Source organism: Cucurbita moschata, unplaced genomic scaffold (assembly GCF_002738365.1).
Source record: "Cucurbita moschata cultivar Rifu unplaced genomic scaffold, Cmos_1.0 Cmo_Scf00043, whole genome shotgun sequence".
Lineage (NCBI taxonomy): Eukaryota > Viridiplantae > Streptophyta > Magnoliopsida > Cucurbitales > Cucurbitaceae > Cucurbita > Cucurbita moschata.
In genome coordinates, this window is record NW_019268559.1 from 456,639 (window position 1) to 472,161 (window position 15,523).

Sequence of the window (15,523 nt, forward strand, 5' to 3'; positions counted from 1 at the left end):
GGGGGGGGGGGGGGGGGGGGGGGGGGGGGGGGGGGGGGGGGGGGGGGGGGGGGGGTAAGGCATGGAACAAACTTACACTTGTAACTATTGGGAGAACAAGAGATGCAGCTGAGACAACGAAAACAATCTGCATATAGTTCTCCACCCTTAATGATGCGCGGGCCAGTAACCTAGATGCTAGGGAACTTCCTAACATAGAAGCTAACATGAATGTTGCAAAGATGAAGCCATGGGGAATTTCCTCATTCTTGGGGCTCAGAGCAGGAGTCCAAAGGAAGACGAAGGTATACATTGAACCTTCAAACAGGGACTGAATAGCACCAAGGAGGGCAATTTTCTCATCTGATCAACAGCGGAGACATGCTAAATAAAGATGGTGTAATAATGGGGGAGAATCCCTTCAACCAAACATAAGACTTCATGAAACTATATGATCCACGACCAAGACGAATTGAGTGGACAAGAAAATAGATCCTGTGCCCCAAAACAACTACTAGAACATCTATATATGAAAATAGATCCTGTGTCAAAAGGTTCATATAGTGAAGTATATTCATTTTCCGGAACTTATAAAAAAATAAATAAAACGCAGTCAGGACTCTACCAGAAGCAATGGCTACTGCTGCACCCCTGAATTGGGTGAGAAGGTCTTTGTTTTCAGATGGATCTCCATAGTTCTCTGTCCACGAAGATAAGATGATGATCATACCAAGGGCAAGAAAGCAAGAAGCCGCATCAAAGGGCGCTACCGCCCCAAGATCCAAGGAGTGAACTAGTACGTTCCCAAAAAGCCCAGATAAAATGGCAATAAGACCATTGCCAAGAAATATTGCCTTTGAGAAAGTAACTGATAGCCATTGTTGCTCAAAGCCCCTCTGTTGAGAATAACAAGAAGACTTTCAAGATATATACTAATAGCAATAAACGGTCATTAGCTTTTGAGAAACACCATCGTTAAGAAAGTCCATATTGACATGACCAAACACAAAGTCTCAATTGGTAAAACAAAATTAAAAGCAGAGGCGTAAAATCTTGTTATGTTCAGCAACAATGAGTTACCTTGTTATGTTCAGCAATAAGCCACGACTCGAATGCAGAAAAGAGGAGAGAAGTGGCAATGCCTCCCAAAATGCGGCCCAACATCAAAATTCTATATTGGGGTGAATGCTTTGTGATGCAACTCAGTATATAAGTGAGACAATACGTCACACAAGCTCTCTTTCGACCTCTGCATGAACAAGCATGGAAACAATACTAATATTCCTTTTCCTTTGAAAAAGCATGGTGATGTAACAACAGAGCTCAAAAGCGAAGAATTACTGTTTATCAGCAAGTGATCCGACAATTGTCCCAAACAACATAGAGGAGCCAAAACCAGCTATAAAAAGCTGTCCAATCTCCCCTTTTCCAAAGCCATATTGACTGTAAAGATAGTACACATAAGGGCCCTGCAACCAATCCCCAGCTATCGCCAGAAAAAGCATGGATATGCATCAGAACTTTACTGCCCAAGAAGTAAAAAAAAAATGTAGGACTAAAATTTGATGGGAATAGTTTATACTTACTGTGATTATGAGAAACTAAAGTAGCTAATTGTATTTGTAGGTGAACTTCTTACCGAAAATGTTTACAAAGGAAATCAGAACTAACTAATCAAATTTCTGAATAATGTCTATAACACAAAACGGTTGGTGCCCAAAAGGCTTCGAGGAAGAACAAAGTGCTATAATTTTTGTCCATTTAAAGAAAGGTTGCAGACAACAAAATTGTTTACGGGGGGAGGGGCCTAAACCTTCCCAAGTACTTTCATAAAGCACGGATACGGATAAGAGACATAGATATGACATGATTCAGACACCGTGACCGAATCATTTTTTAAAATTCTAGCATATAGGAACGAGGTATGTTTATTGGACAAATTTCACGATTTTATGCATTCAACATTTGGAATACGTTCCTAAAGAAAGATAGTGTTTGCTTTATTGCCAACAGTAAGCGTTAGGACTTTCTGGATACAACGGTAGGGAGTGCGGCTTCTGACGATTGGACAATTGCTTCTGATCCAATACGAGAAACATACCGACAAAGCGACCACGCCAGTATATGAAAAAAATTGGAAACAGATTCAATCCAAATGGCATACACGATCCAATCATCCAGTCTAAAAAAACGGAAGAAACTAGATCGGATCCACGACAAATCCGAGAAACTTAAACACGGATATGGTCGGAGCGAATAAACAAACAAAACCAAGAATGCGGACGTCGAGTGAGATTAAGATTGAGATCTAAAGCGGAAGAAGAGAAAGAAATTGGTGAACGTACCCATCATGAGAGAGTAAACAAGAAGGTAATTATTCTTGAATGAATTGAAAGCGGTGGTGGCGTTGATCCTGTCCCTGTTGGTTTTACTCAGCTCGATGGCTGCAACAATGAAGCCCAGTGCCCCAAAAACGAGATAGAAGAAGATCTCCATTGTCGGAGAGAGATCAGAAAAGCATCAGACCTCGAAATTTGTTGTCTTTATAGCGAATCAAATTGTAAAACGACGAATGGAGCGCGAAGTTTGGAGTGGAAGAAGAAAGCGGGTATAAATTGGTTTAAATCTCCGCCTTCTCAATTCGCCGCATAGATATATATATATATATGTATGTATATATATATATATATATATATATATATAACTTTCTCCATTACCAATAAAATTGGGAGCTCAATCTAATAATAATATATATATACTCAACGAAGAAGCATACAGAACTTTTTAAAAGTTATTTTTAATTCAAACAAAGAAAACAGAGAACATTTAGAGAGAACCAATGCCCTTAAGGCCAAGAACGACACCGACGCCAATGATGTGGCCGACGACGCCGCACGCCAAAGTATCAGCGAGGGTGAAGCCCGCTGGGTCACCCGTCTGTAACCCGGAGTCCCTCACCTCCAGCTTCAGCCCCGCCGTTGATTTCCTGTTCGCCGATGGAGCCAATCCGAACCGTCCAGCGAATAGCATCAGGCTTGTCGACGTCACCATTATCTACGCCACGTGTACACATATCATTCGTCTTTTTTTACGCCATTTGCTTCAACCGGGTAATTTAATTCTTTGTTTTTGGTAATTTCATAGGATATATTTTTCACATCCAATATCTACGATCGTATCCTAAACTATTAATTAATCCCAACTAGAAATCAGATCTATTATTTTTTTAAAACAAAATTGAACTTCTTAGGGAACGACAAAATTCGATAGTGTGGAAATTGAGAGAGTGATTACCAAATTAGTGGGGGAGCCAATGAAATCGCAGCGGGCACTGAGAGCGCCGCCGCCACCTCTCCGCTTCAAGGGCGGCACCGCCACCTGCAAAATCAAACACATTTCAGCTATTTCCGATCACAGAGAATAAGAATGCCGACGGATACGGCGGCGACGTGGACATACCAGGCTGCGAACCGGAGCCGCCACTGGAACAGCTGGCCTCAGCCCACAAAACTGAGGGATCGAAGTCATCATTGTAGCTGCCATTTTCTTGCTGCTATAGCCACTGAATTTATTTTTAATTTATTTCTTTTGTGTTTGTTGGTTTGTTTAAAGCATATATGGGTTTCAGAGAAGGAAAGAGAGAGAGTGTACTAATTCGACTATCCACTCAGCCACGTGGACTAAATTTGCGCCCTCTGATTGGTGGATTTGGATACAGCTTGTTAGCTTTAGATCCTGCTTGCTTACGTGGCCCCGTTCTATTGGATATCTCTCAACGGATAAGGCTTTGGTTTGGGGGGCATGTAGGCCAGGCGTTGCTGGGCCTGGAAATTCTCTGGGCTGCTCAATTTTGTTCACTCTTAAGCCCATTAATGTTAATTGGGCCTGGTCGGCCCACGAAGATTTTTTGGTTACTAATATTTACTTGAATACGCCGTTTCGTTTAATCTAAGCAAATTTCGCTCTTTTTGTACATAAAAGTTATAAATAAACCCTAACCACAAAAAATGCTCAATTTTGGTTTAATCTGGATAGAATTGAAACACAAACAAGGGAAAGGAAAGCATTTACAAAATTGCACCATTCATCATCGCTAATTAATGGAATCTAAACTAAATACTAAGTAGATCATATCCAAATACACTTCCAAAATAGAAAAATTAAACAAGAAAAGAAAATTAAACAACTCCCTACAACTCTCTCCTTACTAAGCAACTTATAATGAACACACCAACAACTTACTTGCCTGCAGAAGAGAGAATCAAAATGGCAGTTGCGAGGCTCCTCTGCTTCGTTTATGAACCTGCAGTGTGTGGGAAAGGGAGGGCAGGCATTCGAGTCGAAATAGTTGGTGTCGGAGTCGAAATCGTCGGAGAAATTGTCATCAGAATCGCCACCAACGTAACTAAAAGTTTCGCTCACACTGTCAGACTCATCAAAGGACTCACCAGGCAAGCGGAAACTTTTAATCTTTCCAGAACGTAAGAGGTTCATCTGTCCTGCAAAACCTATATGGTAACACCAGCGTAAATCAAGATATTCTAAATGAGGACACCCATCAAGAATGGCCTGCAAGCCCCATTCAGTTAGAAGGTTGCCACGTATCTGAAGGTTACGTAAATTAGGCATATTTTCAGCAATAGCCAAGGCTTCCTCATCCCGTTCAAATTCAGACCGTCTTCTGTTGTAATTAAGCTTCAATGTTTTCAGACGAGGACAACAACATCCAACAGTTGCCAAAGTTTTCAAACAATATGCAGAGCCAGAGATTTCAAGATGTTGCAACAATGGAAATTTCAAAGCTGCTTTAGTGATTCCGTCAGCAGAGATGTCAGAGCAACATACTATCCGGAGTCTTCTAAGTCGTTTTGAGCTGCAACAAATTACATATACAAACCTCAAACAAAATCAAGGAAATAATTGTCACTTTCCTAGAATTATATGTTGAATCGAACATAATAGATATTCTTTAGATTATCTCGGATCCATAACTGCTACGAATTTGGCAAAACGACACAAAAGATGTGAACTATTCTCACAACTTCAGATTTATCTTATCGATGTAAATGCAATTCACCTACAGCTATAACATGAACGGAGGTTCAAATTCAAATTTGGTCCAAAAGTTTCAGACTAGCTACATAGAACAAAAACACCTTAAACAATAATGAATCTAAGCTTGTATGTATGAAGGCATTGTATATTTTGAGTGTATGTACTCGGAAACAAATCGTAATACGAGCCGAAAACTTACCGGCAGATACGAGTATGACAAAATTGCGAAAAACAACTCTAAAAAAGAGGGAGTAGAGAATAAGAACGTACCTCTGAGAGATATGGAGGAGCAAGTCATCGGTGCCGAAGGACTCAATATTGATATCAACCAATTGACCACAACTAAGGTTGACAGCCTGCATGCACATCATCTCCGCAAAGCGGTCTGTTCTCAACTGCACGCGACTATCCATATAGTGGATATCGACGACACGCCACAAGAAAGGGTCCTTGCAGATCCTACGCCAGGACGAGCAGACGTTTTGCACGTTGACGAGGATATCAAAGGCGCATAACTTCAGCAGAATCGTGATCATGAGGTCATCGGGCAGATCAAGCCAGTTCGTCGCCGGCTGTTCGGAGATGGGGCACGACTCCATGGGAGTAGAAACGATCAAACAGAACAGTGTTTTTCTTGGGGAAATTACTCATACCCGGATCAAATATATAGGAAATTTTTTGAAATATTGAGGTATGAAATCCACAGATATTTTTTCAAAAATCAAAAATCATATCATCTAACGTAACTTCCTATCATTTGATAACAACAAATCTTGAATACATCACTTGTTTTAGATAGGTTAAGGATCTTCATTAGTAGTTTTTTCCTAGTAATTTTAATTCAATCAACTTAAGAATCAAATCTCTTCACCAAGTGATATTGAATTCCATAATTGAAAAAAAAAAAAAAATCTCTCCAAAAAAAGATTAGAGAATCAAATCTCAAAATTTTTTACCCCAGCAAGGGATTCAATCTCCAATCAAGGTTTTCTCAGTCGTGCATTAATTTTTTATACTGACTAATTTTAGAATAAATCGTATCCTTTCACACAGTATTTTGAAATTAAATCATAAACAGAAGGATACCAGATCATAAGTAAAAAAAAAAATCGAAAACATTTCATCTAATCAAAAGAAAAAATCGAAACAAACCAAGTGGAGAAAACCATCAATGAGTAAGCATGGACGATGAATCTACGATCATAAGAAGACAGAGAAGCAAATAACACTAAATACATTTATAAATCAATAGATACCAAATCTGTATCACATGGTTTATGATATGATATGATATAACATTTAGCTTGACATGTTTGGCCATTCTCTCTCAAGAGTTAGTTGTATATGCCTTCAAATGCTTATTTCTAGCAGAAATACAACTGAAATGAGCTGAGTAGGAAAATATACATACATGGCTCACAGTTACTCCACAAGACGACTGCTCAATTTACTGCCTGCAATCGAGTTCAAAAGCCATAGATTGGTTGCAACTTTGGCTGCAGCCGACTTAGCAAGCGACTCGGCATCGGAACGTCTGTAATTGAGAATCTTACTCCTTTCACCTGGATCGCATTGATCAGGAATCTCAAGACTGTAAATGATGAAAACTTGGCAATTAGGTGAAGAACAAGGGGTGTTTTGATTGCTTGAAACTGGTTTTCTAAGCAGAATAGTTCCTCCAGCTGCAGTAACAAGTTGTTGGAGATATCCTTTGTATGAAGGTAAGAAATCCGCTGTAAAGAAGAACTTGAACCCAGAAAAAAGTTTTGCTTGCTGCACAGAGAAAACAGCTGTTAGCTGTTATTCATAAAAAGTAATTTCCATCCAACAATTAAGACTAATTTTAAAATTTATGAAAAGTACCAGAAATAAATTTAAATATTAGAAAATATAAAGACTAAAAGTGGGGATGAAACTCAAAAGTACAAAAACAAAACTAGTCTTTTAATCCCCGTGTCATTATTTATATGATACTTCGAACAAACATTGGTCGTAGTTTTGAAAATTTATTGCCTTGTTGCCAACATTTTGTACAACCCAGCATACTTGAAAATGAAAATAAGAAGTTAAAAACTGTTCAACTTGGATTCAATTATCAAAGGAATTGTGCAGATTAGTTCAGTACATCATTTGACATGGAAACAAATTAAGACTAGCCGTCAAAAATATTAGAACAGCCAAGGATACATTGGGGTGCTTTTATGTTCCATTAATGTTCTTGATTTAATTTTTTATTTTTCGCTACTAGTAGAGTTTGCATCTTTAGAGCATTTAGTATCTTTTCATATTCTGAAGGAAATGTTCCAATCAACGGCAAAAGATAGCTGAAAATGTTTGAATTCAAAAGGCACAGAAAACGGAATAAGAAAGTAAAATTTAAGCAGGAATTGAAGTTCTAAAGATAGGATTGCAAGCGACATGAAGAGGTAAATTGAGAATAATGGTCATTACGCAACAATTAGCATTAGCCAGACCCAGCACTCCAAAATGCGATTCATTGCAGAACCATACATGTATGATAATATCACAACGCATAGGCAAAAGGGACTTACATTGTTCAGGACTCTCAATCTTCCAAGTTGAGGGCCATCTCTGATTCCCTGCACATCTAGAGTTATCTCAAAGCGTTCTTCCTCTATTTGCTCCATGGCTTGTATACAAGCCCTAATCCCTGCACATGGACGATGAGCAAGAACGTATCAGATGCAATTTGTCCCATTCATGTTCCACCAGACATGTTTTACATCATTTTTTATAGACAATTTCTTTTCTTAAAGAGGACGAACTATTGTTGTTATCATAAAAAGTAAAAGAAAAAAACAAGAGTACAACTAAAACATAAAATATCATGTAGGAATAGAACTTACATTTCAGACTCAGTACCCATTTTCCCTTCAAAATGCCCATCAAAATTTTGAAGGTTCTTTTACATGCTTCATTTTCATCTGTTGATGCAATAATATGTGTAACGCTATCATCCCATTTTTGTAACACTGGAACTCCAGATAATCTCTGAAATTCAGTAACAGCTTCCTGCAATTCCCATTTCCAACCATCAAGACCCTGAAAAATTCACTGTGAAGAAAAAAGTGCCACATGAACGATATTTGTTCATAAAATGTTACCCTCTCTGCTGTGGTGAGAGCTGAACAGCACAGAACCAATTTCTTAGATGATTCACGAAATGTAAACCCTCTACTATTGCTGATCTCACGCGCAACTGCTATACATTTAGTGTTCGATTGTCTGCAATTGAGAAGGCAACAAACCAAAGCATAGAGAGGATTGCATAAATTCAAATGATGACCGGCAAAGACGTTTCAAATCAGCAAATATAGACATACCGCTTAGGAGCGCAACTTCTTTTCCGTTCTTGATGTCCCAAATATTGGCTTGGCAGTTTAGAATCCGGATGAAGTGGGCATAACATCACAAAATTTTCCTGCTCAAGCGATCAAACATAAGTTGATGGACATACAGAAAAGACGTGTCACAAAAAGTTATGCAATAAGAATTTAGGTCACATGCTTTTTTTTTTAGAAAAAAAAAAAGAAAAAAGAAAATCAGGTCACGCAGCACTTACAGTATCCCATTGACATTGTGGCATCAATTTTGCACAAGGAACGTGAAAGCTCTTACGACAACACTTCTCATAACACCCAAGAGCAGCACCCTTGTTTCCGCAGAAACCACATTTAATTCTTCGACTTCTACTGAGTTCAGCTTCAAGGTTAATCGCTGTGTCACCATCAAAGTAAACATTGGGCGCCCTGCACATTAAAATAAAGATGGTATATATTTACTGACATCATACAGAAAATCATCATGATATGATCGTCTAGCCCATCAACCCCATGGCCCCATTTGTATCACATGCAATGTATATATAACGTGCTACTTTTAAGCACCTGCTTATATAAAGCAACCTATATATTAGTGCTAAGAAAACCTTGTGCATGTTCTCACTTAATGCTGAATGTTTCCTCCTGGATATGTAATTCCACTTTGGTGTACTTTTGAAATTAGGAAAGCATAATCAACTAAAGGAAGCTGCAGTTTCAATGAAACTAAAGGAAGCAATTTGAAGTATATCCTGTTGCAAAGTGGGAGGGATCCTTTTACCATTCAACACAATTCCAGTGTGCATGTACGACCTTAGAGTTTTTTACGTCATCTGTTGCAATCGGCTTTCCATTGAAGTAGTGGACCATTCTTCCAGAAGCCTGTACAGTTTTAAGATAAAACTGGCGTTTGAAGCAATCCACAACGGAAAGAATTTGGGCAGACGGGTAAAATCGAAACAATTATAATTAGAAACAGATGGAAGTAAATGAAAAGGCGTAGTTGATCTACCTCTGACTCTTCTGATGAGAGACAGAAAGCACAATGAAATTCATTATCCAATCTTTCATGTTTTCCTGAACCAACTTTTTTGGCCATAGGATCCAGGATTTTTGTGTCGGTACAGCATGGAAAAATTTCAGAGAGCTCAATTCGATTTTCCTGAGCAACAGGCTTTTCTTGAGTGACGTTATCATACTCACTAGTTGTTATGCAAGCAGAGGAACTTTTATCTTGTTTCTCATGTTCCCTTTTTTTATCAGTAGATGTAGCAATTCCGGGTGTGGTGGTCAAATCAGGAATGGCGCAACCATCTTGTTGATTCTGATTGAAAGATTGTTTCTCTCGCAGTTTGTCGTCCCCTGAATATAACTTTTGTTTCTTAGACTTCCTGCGGTATTGGACCAATCTCTGGTCTTTGCCGGCTTCACCATTCTTGTTATTTTTTTCTGGGAATTGACTAACCTTTTCGATTTCTTGAAAAGCTGATAGCTCAGTTCCAAAATTCCGAGAACCATCGTTTGGAGTTCCTAAACCAATGGGATGTGCAGGAACGTCTTCAAGAATCGTCATATTTGCATCGTTACCAAAGTGTGCTTTCTTCCTGCCTCTGCCTTTCATGCGACTATTTTCAGGTAATTGACAAACCTTTTCGACCTCTGGTAAAGCTAACAGCTCGGTTCCAAAATTCTCGTGTTCATCATCTGGAGCTCCTAAACTGACTGGATCGGCAATAGCATTCTCTGGAGTCGCCTGTTTGGCATCCCTACCGAAGTGCGTTTTCTTGCAGGCTCTGCCGTTCTTGTGACTCTTTTCCGGGAATTGACTAACCTTTTCCACTTCTGGGAAGCCTGATGTCTCGGTTCCAAAATTCTCATTTGGAGTGGCTAAATTAATTGGATCGTCAGGAACATTTTCAAGAGTCATCTTATTTGCATCAATACCACGGTGCATTTTCCTCTTGCTCCTTTTGGTAACATTTTTCAGATTATCAGAGCTGTTACTAACATGGTGTTCCTGCTTTTGAAGCAAGCATTCGGTTTCCATACCTGAATGGGAATAATTGTCAATGGCTGATTCTCCCAATCTTTTAGCACATTTCCTCAGTGCAGTTTCCTTTCTCTTTCTACCTCTTTTGCTGAGTTTAGCACTTCCAGTATGATCCTTCGTACTGTTGTCTTCTAGAAGGGACACATCAGCTACCACCAACTCGTCCGGTATACCACCACTGTGATTAGACCTTCCATTTAGATTTTGAACCCTAGGTTCTTCATTAGGTGCTGCTGCTAATAATGCTATTTCAGTTCTGGCAATATCTTCAACCTGCACACGTTGATGGCATTAATTAAATGGAGTGTATGGGGGGAATTCTGATGTATCTATCAGATGTGATGATGAAATTTTTAATACCTGCAGTTTAAAGGGACTTAAACAAAGTTCGGGGGAACATGCTCTTTGAGTCCATTCAAACATTTCACTATCAAAAAGATCCAAGTCGTAGGATGGCTTGTCGCACACTTCCTCCTACATCAGGAAAACGAGATAAAATAAGCAAAATCAGAAATTTCAAAATGTAGAGGGTTACTAGCTTTGTTTCTTTCTCTTTTTCTAATAAAATAGACGTCAAGTTTGTAGGCTGCCGCAGGCCCACACATGACATAACAAGAGAGGTTGAATATGTGTAGCCTGCAGCCTACATCAGAGCTTAATGGTTGTTTCAATGTTCATGTATTTTATAGAAATTTCCAAAATGATTGTAGAAGAGTAACATTACTTTAAGTGCAGAAGATATTGAAACTACATAAAGTTGTGAGAATGATTGCATACTTTGTTGTACTTGCTTTGTAATCAATATCCACAGTGATTTAATCACAAGATGTTTCTAGTAAACTCACCATTGAAGGCTTTGAAGGGCTTTCATCCAGTGAATCCTTAACATCACTGAAGGAAAGAACGTTCATTGTCATTGAGTCCGTAGGCTGATCCATATCAGACTGCTGATTTGACTTTTCATCTTCATCTCTTTCTCTCAACCAAAAAAAAGGCGAAAGCACTGGCTGACCTTTATTCTCCGAAGCAACTGCACTTTTTCTCGGTTCTTCATTCTCCTTGTTAAAACTATGTACTAACTTTGCAGATCGGGTAGGTGTTTCTGAAAGGGGACACTGCGGCACCTGAACCCTTTTCTTTCTTGGAAATGAAGGTTTCACAGGGGAACAAGCAGAATTCTTCCGCTTGGATTTTCGTGTCCTTTGTGGCTCTTTTTCCAAAGTTCTTTGTTCATAAGCTATGAACTCGCTGGTTTCTGCATTATGCCGTTTTGAACCTTTGCCATCACCTTCCACTTGATTCTCTCCATCTTCAGTATGGAGTAACAAAAGGAAAGAGCGTGATTAGAAATTCTATCAAATTTTGAATTGCATAAGTTGCATTGAGGTTATAGTAAGAAAATGGAATCGAGTGTCTTCCATGTTCACTACGATCTTACCAGATAACTTAGCAGAAGACAAATTCTGAGAAATAAATATATTCATTCCCGAAGCAGCTTCCATGCTTTTGTAAATGTTCACCAAATTATCCATGTGTGGAGCAGGACGAACTTCTGAAGACAAGATTGTAAAGAGCAAGAATAAAATTAGTAGACATGATAAAATTTGACAGAAATCATATTTCTTAAGGAATACCACTATATATTCTCCTAGAATGAATGGTCATTGATTTTTACATTTTATTATTCCCTAATGAAAAAGAATGTCAGAAAATGAGCCAACGAAACTTCTTCAAAAACCAAAAGAGATTGTAGGAAATGAAACAGAATGTGAGGCGTAGCATAATTAACAGATATTAATAGCAGATATGTGCATGCCAGTTTTATTCGTAAAATGGAGACATATAAGGCAGTTCAAGACCTCCAAATGTTAAGAAAATCATACCTCTACGCCGAAAAGGCACCTTACAAACTGGGCAGTTTGAAGCCGATTTCATTGACTTCTCTATACATACACTAAACTCACAACAAATAAGAGGTCAGAAAACCATAGGATTCCTTCGGCCGACGTCTTTACAGATAATTAAACAGAAAGGGAAATCGATTGTGTTGAGAGCCTTACTAGCAGAATACGTGGTTGCATCCCAGTGAAGCGGCAGAGTTTAAAAGGCTCAAACTGCAGAGAATTTCCGGAAAAATTCACGAAATAAGTAGCGAAAAAAGATGAATCACATGAATCAGATAAATATACATCATCAACAATCAAATCCATAATAACATAAGAGCCATTTTCAGATTGTTAAACTAAATGTTATGTAATCTGAAAAAGAAAAAAAATCCTAATTCTTGGAAATCAAACTCGAACAAAGAAAGAAAGAGGGAGAGAGAGAAATGATTAAAATGCTAAAGCAATTGAGAAGTGAGTTACCAAATTGGGCATTTGAGCTCTCTTCCCATCTTCTCCAGGTGACTGAAATCCCCCATTGAAAAAGAAAAAAACAATCAACAATAAGATACCTAAACAAAACACTAAAACGCAGTGAAGAAGAATTGAGCTAAGGAGCAGCGAAAATGGCGGCTAAGAACGAAAACGAAGAAGAAGACGCCGATGTGTGAGGATGTCGCTTCGCGCCTATATATATATATTTAAATTATACGCCAAACCCGCACGCGCCTTTTTCATGAGACTGTTTCGCGGGTTAAAAAATAACATTTTAAGGATGAATTTATAATTTCATTCTCAATCTCTTATTATTAATATTACATATTTCTGACCACTTACATTTCGACACGTGGATGATGTCCCCACCAGAGGCCGAATTCTTGCACGAGAAGACATAGCCATGACAATTTATTTTAATCATACCGTTGGAATAAATTTTTAATATTCAAGATATATATTTTAATTTTAACAAAACTAATATGAGCTTAAAATATAAAAATATTATATTTATAAAATTTATTGTATTTTTTTAATTTAAGATTTAAATAAATAATTTCTACTATTTAAATCACAAAATTAAAATATTTTTTAAAAAAACGTTAAATACATGTCTATTTAGTAAATTTATAAATAAAAAAACAAAATCTTCTATATCAAACAATATAGAATCATCGTTCTCCTTTAAACAAAAATTACAGACGTCAATGGAGGTATATAATAAGGAGACGATACTAATATTACCAATAATCTTTACACGAGCACAAACCGTCTTTAAAATGATGAAATCTACTACGATCCCTTACGACGATCTCTCGTTCGAAAACCTTGGATATTAGTTTGATTGCCAGGTGACAATCTGCACAAACTCTCAAATTCTTCATGATTCTAATTGGAGTTCCAGGTGGAGTGTTAACCAACATGAAAGCAATTGCAACTTTCTCTGTATGATGAGACAATGCCGTCTCCTTTTCTTCCTCTTCTATGTCTGCAAGAACATTAACCGTGCGAGGAACGTATCCTTCGATTTTCAACGACTCCGTGATCTTCCCCAGCATTGCGTATGTCTCCTCACTTTGAGGATGAGATCGATCGCCCATGATAAATTCATAAACACGATTCTTCAACTCGACAAGGCTATACCCAGGAGTTTTTTTCACTCCTTTCATAAGCATTGTCCTCCTCACGTTTTGAACATCTAGCCAACGTCGCTCCGATGCATAAAGGTTCGAGAGAAGGACATAGTCGCCGCAATGCTTCGGTTCTAATTGTAGGATTTCAGCTCTTGCAATCTCACCTAGTTCCAAATGGCCATGGATTGTGCAAGCTCCCAATAAGGTCCGCCAAATGACTGCATTGGGCGGGACCGACATGTTTCGAATATACTGGTAAGCATCTCTGACCTTGCCCGCTCTGCACAGCAAATCGACTATACAGCCATGGTGCTCAATTCTTGGCAAGATGCCATACTCTTCTTTCATCCTTCTAAAGTAATCGAAGCCTTCATCAACCATCCCACAGTGGCTGCAGGCATACAAAACTCCAACAAATGTGATCTCACTAGGCTTCAACCCCTTCCTTTCCAACTCCCCAAACAGTTTAAGAGCTTCATTTCCTAATCCATTAACAGCCAACCCAACAATCAGAGAAGTCCAAGAAACCACACTCCTTTCATGCATTTCGTCGAACACCTTCAGTGCATGTGTAATGTTCCCACATTTGGAATAGAGATCAAGAAGCGCATTGCTAGCATGTGGGTTCTGTACTAAACCAACCTTCAACATATACACATGAACCCGCTCCCCCAAGGCCAGTGCCCCCAGCTCAACACAAGCAGATAACAAACTAACCATAGTGAACCCATCAGGCTCCACACCCACAGAGCCCATTTCCTTGAAAAGGGTCAGAGCTTCATTCGCCATTCCATTAAGAGCAAAGCCATTAATAACAGAGTTCCAAGCCACGAGATCTCTCTCAGACATAAACTCAAACACCTTGTACGCACTCTCAGCAAACCCAAAAACAGAGTACATATGAACCAACGAATTCTGAACAAAAAGCAACGAATCAAACCCATTTCTAACAACAATCGAGTGAATCCCCTCGCCTAATCTAGCATCCATTAACTTAGCAACAGCCTTAAAAAGAAAGGGAAAAGTATGCGTATCAGGCTGAATGGACGACGCCGCGTGCATTTGGGAATACAGCTCCACGGCCGGCCTGGGATTCTCGCTTTCGGCAAATCCTCTAACCATGGTGTTCCACGTGAAGATATTGGGGGCTTGAATCTGTTGGAAAATCCGGGTGGCGTAGGTCATGGGGGCTGAAATGGAGACGAGAGAGAAAATGAGATGCTTGTTGAAGTCGGGATTTGGGGGTGGGACGCCATGTCTGATGGAGAAAGCATGGATTTGCTTCAACTTGGATCGGGAGGAGCCGCATAACTGTAAGAGAGAAATGCATTTTCTGAGGATGAAAGAGAGGTGATTTTCCGGGAAAGTTTGAGTGGAGAAAGTTGAAGCGAGATACGATGCTCGGTTTGAGCGCATCGGAACATGCTTGGAACTTGGAACTTGGAACTGGAACTTCAGAGATTATAAATTTTAGATTTTTTTTTTTAATTATTTATGAAATATTTGGAAATTTTCAATTTTACGCTCTCTTTTTTAAAAGTATATTATATGTTCTTAAAATTAAAATTGTATATTTAATAAATATAT

At 38.7% G+C, this 15,523-nt stretch overlaps 5 protein-coding genes across 8 annotated transcripts in view; all 5 read right to left on the reverse strand.

Annotated features, from left to right (window-relative positions):
• The window catches only part of LOC111433917 (molybdate-anion transporter-like), a 4,525-nt gene extending 1,926 nt beyond the window's left edge, over positions 1-2,599 (reverse strand). For 2 of the 4 annotated variants that reach the window (XR_002708883.1, XM_023071188.1), the window contains exons 1-5: positions 2,325-2,599; positions 1,321-1,465; positions 1,060-1,228; positions 605-875; positions 77-342 (exon numbers count right to left, since the gene is read on the reverse strand). Coding sequence is in view for 3 of the 4 variants with exons in the window: in XM_023071188.1 (XP_022926956.1) it covers positions 77-342; positions 605-875; positions 1,060-1,228; positions 1,321-1,465; positions 2,325-2,475 (1,002 nt within the window). In the remaining variant the exon portion in view is untranslated. Of the gene's footprint in view, positions 1-76; positions 343-604; positions 876-1,059; positions 1,229-1,320; positions 1,505-2,324 lie in introns of all 4 variants that reach the window. The other 2 variants (XM_023071189.1, XM_023071191.1) reach the window with 2 other exon arrangements.
• Positions 2,600-2,721: 122 nt separating this feature from the next.
• Positions 2,722-3,597, reverse strand: LOC111433919 (photosystem I reaction center subunit psaK, chloroplastic-like). Its single transcript, XM_023071193.1, has 3 exons — positions 3,439-3,597; positions 3,274-3,357; positions 2,722-3,033 (listed from the first exon to the last, which is right to left on the reverse strand). Exons 1-3 carry the CDS (start codon positions 3,520-3,522, stop codon positions 2,806-2,808), a joined length of 396 nt encoding a protein of 131 aa, XP_022926961.1. The 5' UTR covers positions 3,523-3,597; the 3' UTR covers positions 2,722-2,805.
• A 435-nt stretch (positions 3,598-4,032) lies between these two features.
• LOC111433918 (putative F-box/LRR-repeat protein 9) lies at positions 4,033-5,792 on the reverse strand. Its single transcript, XM_023071192.1, has 2 exons — positions 5,305-5,792; positions 4,033-4,852 (listed from the first exon to the last, which is right to left on the reverse strand). The coding sequence occupies exons 1-2, from the start codon at positions 5,631-5,633 to the stop codon at positions 4,108-4,110; spliced, it is 1,074 nt and encodes a 357-aa protein (XP_022926960.1). The 5' UTR covers positions 5,634-5,792; the 3' UTR covers positions 4,033-4,107.
• A 460-nt stretch (positions 5,793-6,252) lies between these two features.
• Positions 6,253-12,959, reverse strand: LOC111433536 (protein BREAST CANCER SUSCEPTIBILITY 1 homolog). Its single transcript, XM_023070599.1, has 14 exons — positions 12,792-12,959; positions 12,486-12,539; positions 12,309-12,379; positions 11,864-11,977; positions 11,271-11,734; positions 10,786-10,899; positions 9,388-10,698; positions 9,157-9,257; positions 8,618-8,804; positions 8,379-8,476; positions 8,160-8,280; positions 7,902-8,067; positions 7,587-7,705; positions 6,253-6,807 (listed from the first exon to the last, which is right to left on the reverse strand). The coding sequence occupies exons 1-14, from the start codon at positions 12,845-12,847 to the stop codon at positions 6,457-6,459; spliced, it is 3,327 nt and encodes a 1,108-aa protein (XP_022926367.1). The 5' UTR covers positions 12,848-12,959; the 3' UTR covers positions 6,253-6,456.
• Positions 12,960-13,437: 478 nt separating this feature from the next.
• On the reverse strand, positions 13,438-15,428 carry LOC111433518 (pentatricopeptide repeat-containing protein At4g21065). Its single transcript, XM_023070570.1, has one exon. It carries the CDS (start codon positions 15,350-15,352, stop codon positions 13,544-13,546), a length of 1,809 nt encoding a protein of 602 aa, XP_022926338.1. The 5' UTR covers positions 15,353-15,428; the 3' UTR covers positions 13,438-13,543.
• Between the last annotated feature and the right edge of the window lie 95 nt (positions 15,429-15,523).